Consider the following 6,855-nt stretch of genomic DNA (forward strand, 5'->3'; position numbering starts at 1 on the left):
GCGAAGATCTGGTTTAATTCTCTAAGACCTAACTCTATTTCTGATTGGACTGACATGCAATGTTAGTTCTTACATAATTTTTTCCTTTTCAGAGAACCCAGTTCCTACAAGAGCAAATCAGTCAGTTTATGCAGAGAGGCGATGAGACTTTCCAGGCTTGTTGGAAAAGGTTCAAAGAGCTGATTAATATTTGACCGCATCATGGGTTTGAGTCTTGAAGGCTAGTAAATTATTTATATACTACCCTCACTCTTGATTGTAAGCAGTTTGTTCAGACTATGTGTAATGGGGAGTTCTTTAGCAAGGAACCAAATAAGGCACTAGCATTCTTTGATTACTTAGCTAAAAGTGCACAACAATGGAATACACGATTTGATCAGGCACCAATGGCAGTGCAACCTCTCAGGGCAATTGGTGGTGGAGGTAGATATAAGATAAAGGAGGAAACTGATATCCAGGCTCGTATTGCTGCATTAGTTAGAAGGGTAGAGGTTATGGAGTTAGAGAAGGTGAAAGCAGCGAAATCAGTTGAGGTCTGCTCTCTATGCATTGACTCTAGCCATAAGGCCCAAGATTGTCTAATCATGACGGTAGTGCAGGAGAGCAGGTCTGATCAGATTCAGTTAGCAGATCGGGTTAACAGAGCTCCCATTCAGCCCTTCTTAAACACTTACAATCCGGGATGGAGGAATCACCCAAATTTTTCATGGAGGAATGATCAGGCTGGTCAATCCTCTTCACAGTTTCAACAGCCTCCCCAGTCCTTTGCACCACAGTCTCAGCACCCATATCAGCCACATCCAATTTCTCAACAATACTCACCTCCAGGGCTTCCATCTAATGTTGCACTTGTTCCACCGAAAAGGTCTCTTGAGGATACTCTTCAGCAATTCATGCAAATTCAAGCCACAACTAACAATGAACTGTGAGGTGCCATTAATAAGATCAGTACACATTTGAGTACCTTAGAAAAAGGGAAATTTTCAGCGTAGCCTCAACCTAATCCTCAGGCATACCGACAGCAACAGCAGCCAGTGCATAATGTTTCAGGGGATTCCATTGAGACGGCAAAGGTCGTCATTACTTTGAGAAGTGGGAAGGAAGTCCCCGACTCGAAATATCTATTGAGAGGCAAATAGTTGCCCTGACACCGGAAGTTGCAGTTGAAGCAGATGAGACCAAAGAAAAATTAGAGGAAGTACATCCAGAATTGAAGAAATCAGTTGACGTGGAGGCCGAGACTTGTAAGGAGTACCAACCTGTGGTACCCTATCCTCAGAGGTTGGTAGTTAGTCAAAAGAACAAATACCATACTGAGATTCAGGAGATCTTCAAGCAGGTGAAAATCAATATCCCACTTCTGGATGCCATTCAGCAGGTTCCTTCGTATGCGAAATTTTTAAAGGACTTGTACACAGTGAAAAGGAAATTGAATGTAAAGAAGAAGGCTTTCTTGACAGAGCAAGTTAGTGCATTGATATTGAGTGAAACTCCTCAGAAACTCAGAGATCATGGTTCTCCCACCATCCCCATTATGATCAGTGAATCTCATATTGGGAGAGCTCTACTTGATTTGGGGAGTAGTGTGAACTTGCTACCATTCTCGATATATGAGCAGTTGGGGTTAGGTGAGCTAAAAAAGACCTTCATTGTGCTACAGTTGGCTGACAGATCAGTGAAGGTACCACGGGGTGTTATTAAGGATGTATTGGTTCAAGTTGACAAATTCTACTACCCGGTAGACTTTGTGGTTTTGGATATGCAGCAGCCTATCTCTACCATTTCCCAAGCACCTATCATACTTGGACACCCATTCCTTGCTACCTCCAATGCGTTGATCAATTTTTGAAGTGGAGTACTGAAGCTTACATTTGGGAATATGAATTGGAGATGAACGTGTTCAATGCTTGCAAGATGCCTAGTGGTTATGATGACTCCGAGGTACGTGCAGTTGCTGTGATAGATGATTTTGATATTTCAGAGTTGTTATCTATTTTTGGTTCTGACAATGCATTTGAGAATGACTCTCCCGAGCAGCCTGACATTTTTTATGAGACAGTTCCTTTGTTTAGAGAGTTGACAAAATCTGAGGGGCAGTGTATGGAGATAGATGGTTCCTCAGTTGTTAAATGCAGGTTATATGAGTAGTTGGTGTAAGCCAACTTTTGAAGCTCTTAACTTACCAAAAGTCATGAAGTCATCAAAAGAAAAAGTCCCTACACTTGAGTTGAAGTCACTACCTGAAGACTTGAAATATGTTTTTCTAGGCCCAGAAGAGGGCACATTCCCTGTGGTAATTTCTTCTCATCTTACTTTGAAGTAGGAAACTGAGTTATTGCAGGTATTGAGGCAACATCGAGAAGCAATAGGCTGGACTATTGCAGACATCAAGGGGATTGATCCTGCAATCTGTACTCACAACATATTTCTAGAAGGATATGCAAGGCCAGTTCATGATGCATAGCGGAGATTGAATCCAACCATGAAAGAAGTGGTGAAGAAAGAAGTGTTGAAACTATTAGCTACTGACATCATCTATCCCATCTCCGACAGCAAGTGGGTAAGCTCGACATAGGTAGTACCAAAAAAATCTGGTTTAACTGTTATTGAGAATGCTAGTAGAGAGTTGACCCCATCTAGGAAAGTAACAGGTTGGAGAATGTGCATTGATTATCGTAAATTAAATTCGGCTAGCCGAAAAGATCACTTCCCATTACCCTTCCTAGATTAGATACTTGAAAAAGTAGCTGGTAATGCTTTTTATTGTTTTTGGATGGTTTTTCTAGGTATTATCAAATTGTCATAGCACCAGAGGATCAAGAGAAGACCACACTCACTTGCCCCTTTGGTACTTAAGCCTTTCGCAGGATGCCATTTGGATTATGCAATGCACCCGCTACTTTCCAGCGCTGCATGATGAGTATTTTTTCTAACATGTTAAATGAGATGTGTGAAATTTTTATGCATGATTTTTTTTGTGTTTGGTAAGTCTTTTGACACTTGTTTGAAAAATTTGATTGCTATCGTAAAAAGATGTGAAGAAAAGAACTCGTTGTTGAATTGGGAAAAGTGCCAGTTTATGGTAAGTAGTGATTTGGTACTTGGCCATTTAGTTTCTAAGCATGGTATAGAGGTCGACAGAGCCAAGGTAGAGTTGATTTCCCAATTACCTGTCCCTAAGATAGTGAGGGATATTCATTGTCCCTAAGACAGTGAGGGATATTCGTTATTTCGTTGGCCATGCCGACTTCTATAGGCGTTTCATTCAGAATTTCAGTAGTATTGCTAAACCACTATGTTCTTTATTGCAAACTGAGACTGAATTTTTATGGACTGATGCATGCCAACAGGCTTTTGAGACACCGAAAAAATATTTGACCATGGCACCCATTATGCAACCCCCTTGGTGGGACTTGTCATTTGAGATTATGACTGATGCTAGTGATTTCGTTCTTGGGGCCATTCTTGGTCAAAGAGTTGATAACAAGCCTTCTGTCATCTACTATGCAAGTCATACCTTGAATGATGCTCAAAAAAATTATACCACCACTGAGAAGGAGTTGTTGGTTGATGTGTTTTCCTTAGAAAAATTTCGCTCTTATGTCATTGGATCTCCTGTTATTATTTTTACTGATCATTCTGCGTTGAAATATTTGTTGGCAACAAAAGATGCTAAGCCCAGGTTGATCAAATGGATTCTACTTCTTCAAGAGTTTGACATCACCATTCGAGATAAAAAAAGGAGTACAAAATGTTGTAACTGACCATATTTCTTGTTTGCAGCTACCTGATATATCTGTGTCCCATTCCCCTTTAAATGATGATTTTTCTGATGAGCTTCTTTTTGCAGTGTCGCGCGCTCCTTAGTTTGCTGATATTGTGAACTATCTTGTCACTGACCAAATGCCAGACCATTGGGTAACTCAGGATAAGCGTAAGTTCCTTGCAGAGGTACGTCAATACTATTTTGACAATCCATATCTGTTTAAATATTGTTCTGATCAATTGGTTCGCAGATGTGTGCTCGATGATGAATTTACTTGTGTGATGCATTTTTGTCATAGTGGAGCATGTGGATGCCACTTTACTGCAAATAAAATTGTTTCAAAAATTTTGCAAAGTGGACTGTACTAGCTTACTATGTTTAAAGATGTTGAAAAGTTTTGTAAAACTTGTGAAGTTTGTCTGAAAATAGGGAAAATCACAGCAAAGAATGAAATGTCTATGTCTCCCATTTTGACTCTTGAAATTTTCGATTGTTGGGGGATTGATTTTATGAGACCATTCCCAAACTCTTTTGGGCATTCTTACATTTTAGTTGCTATGAATTATGTCTCAAAATGGGTAGAAGCTATACCTTGTAGAACAAGTAACCATAAGGTTGTTATTCGTTTTCTCAAGGAGTTATTTGCACGTTTTGGCATGTCCAAGGCGATCATTAGTGATGGAGGGTTGCACTTTTGTAACAAACGGTTTGAAAAACTCATACAAAAGTATGGAGTGACCCATAAGGTCTCCACTCTATATCACCCTCAAACTAATGGTCAAGCTGAGTTGGCTAATAGAGACATCAAAATCATACTTGAGAAAACGGTGTGTCCAAATCGAAAAGACTAGTCAGAAAAACTTGTTGATGCACTCTGGGCCTACTGAACTGCATTTAAGAAGAATTTAGGGATGTCTCCCTACAGGTTAGTCTACGGTAAGGCATGCCATTTACTTGTTGAGATTCAGCATCGCACTTTATGGGCTATAAAACAAATTAACTTTTCACTTGATGAAGCTATAAAACAGATTAACTTTTCACTTGATGACGCCAAAGGTTTAAGGAAATTGCAGGTATGTGAGCTTGAAGAGTCCAGGAGGGAAGCTTATGACAATGCCGGCTTAGCAAAGGAGCAGATGAAGTTGCTGCATGATAGGAAAATCAAAGACAAACAACTTTTTCCTACTCAGCAAGTGCTTCTCTATGACTCCAGATTGCATCTGTTTCCTGCAAAATTGAAGTCCTAGTAGGGTGTTCCGTACATCGTTGAAAAAGTTCATTCCCATGGCACGGTAGAAATTGTAGATCCAAAGAATAGCAATAGTTTCACAATCAATGGCCAGTGTCTCAAGCCCTTCATGACTCCATTCGATCCACATGAGGAGGTTTTGCTTTTGCAAGACCCTAGGGGAGTCCTCTGACCTTTCTCATTTGCTCATTTCTTTTTCTTTTCGTTTTATTTGTTCTTATTTGCATCTTTATTTTATTTTTCTACTGTTTGTTTTTTTTTTTTTTTGGTTGTGACTCTCTATTGTTTTTTTTTTTTTTCTATTAGTTTGTTTCCCCTATGCATATCTTTTCCCTTTTCCCTTTTCCCCTATGCTTCCACATTGAGGACAATGTTTCATTTTAGTTGGGAGGGGGGGGGGGGAAGGGAATTTGCATGCCCTAATAGTGTGCTTCCACTTAATGAGTTTTAATGTGATATTTGCATATTATAGATGTTTGCATGTTGGTTAGGCCTACCGTTTGGGAAATACTGGTATTGAGCTCAGAGCATGCTGAATTCCTTATTTGTGAATATTACATGCCCAAATTATTTTTTTTTCTTTTTTTCTTTTTGAGGATATGGAACAAGTAGGATGTAGTGCAAATAAAGTTTGAATCAAAAGAGAGTTTTATCCATTTCATTTAGTTGTAACCAAGAGAAGGATGTTAAGAGTCTTGCTACACACTGACAGATTAGATGACTTAGAAAAACTACCTTATACCATTTCTGGTTGATATACACTTCAGTTTTTTGGGACTCTAATGAACCATATCCTATTGGCTTTAAAAAATAAAAATAAAAAAAGTTTGAAGCAACTGAAAACAAGAAACAAGTCAGGGATCAGTTGCAAAAAAAAAAAAGAATAAAAAAAAAGGAAAACAATTGTGTATTGGAAAGGGCGGGGCTCCAACTAAATAAAAAAAAAGTGGGTACCTTTTAAAGTGTAGTAATGTGAAAGCCACCTTTGTACATTCATGCACTGGAAACGGCTACTTACTACCGAGGTCCTAACTAATCAAAAAAAGTGGGTGCCTTTTAGTGTAATAGTGTGAAAGTCGTCAGTACAATGGTTTTGAATTAGAGTAAGACTGTGCAGTTGTCTCAGACTAATGATTGTGTTTGAAACCGTTAATGTTTGCTGGTGGTCAATTTTGGAACTCTGATCCTCTCTTGTACACGTAAGTTTTGTTACACTCCATTATCTTGATTGTTTTACTCAATGGTGTATAAATCTTCCAGTTGAGACGTAACTTGGATTAATCTGTGTCCCGTGTTCCTAAACTCATTAAGCATATCTCATGGCATGTAATTTTCATAAGTATTGAAATTTTAGTGCTCCTCCCCTAGTTTGATTGCATCCACGTTATTTTCTTGGGACTAGCAAAACATTAGTTAGGAGGTGTGATTACACGCTTAAACTGCGTAATTAGGCATTTTAATCCGAGCATTATGACTTCTATTTTTAATTAAATGTCTAATTACATCCAATATTTTAACAAAGTGCCTTATTTATCATTTTTGAGTTTTATTGAACAATTTATGAATTTTTGATAATTTTTTTTATCGCAGGAAAATTCTTAGGAGCCAAAAGCAACATCAGTTCGTAATTCATGCATAAATTTTCCTTCTGAGCTCCGATTGAGACAACTCAAAATTCTGGGGAAATCTGAGAAAGAGTTCTACAACTTTCATGCTTTGAGCTTTGAGAAATATGGACTTTAATATGGTTGAAATTGTGCTTGTGCGCTGGGCTAGCAATGAAGTGTGTGAAAAGCAAATGAAAAAAAAAAAGAAAAAAAAAAGGAGTGGGTCGGGTTTT

General features: G+C 38.6%; 1 protein-coding gene across 1 annotated transcript; it reads left to right on the forward strand.

The window, feature by feature from the left end:
• The first annotated feature begins 386 nt into the window (after positions 1 to 386).
• LOC131143932 (uncharacterized) lies at positions 387 to 2,464 on the forward strand. Its single transcript, XM_058092286.1, has 5 exons — positions 387 to 925; positions 1,132 to 1,378; positions 1,499 to 1,738; positions 1,852 to 2,124; positions 2,324 to 2,464. Exons 1-5 carry the CDS (start codon positions 387 to 389, stop codon positions 2,462 to 2,464), a joined length of 1,440 nt encoding a protein of 479 aa, XP_057948269.1.
• The last annotated feature ends 4,391 nt before the right edge of the window (positions 2,465 to 6,855 follow it).

Source organism: Malania oleifera, chromosome 12, assembly GCF_029873635.1.
Source record: "Malania oleifera isolate guangnan ecotype guangnan chromosome 12, ASM2987363v1, whole genome shotgun sequence".
NCBI classification, from domain to species: domain Eukaryota; kingdom Viridiplantae; phylum Streptophyta; class Magnoliopsida; order Santalales; family Ximeniaceae; genus Malania; species Malania oleifera.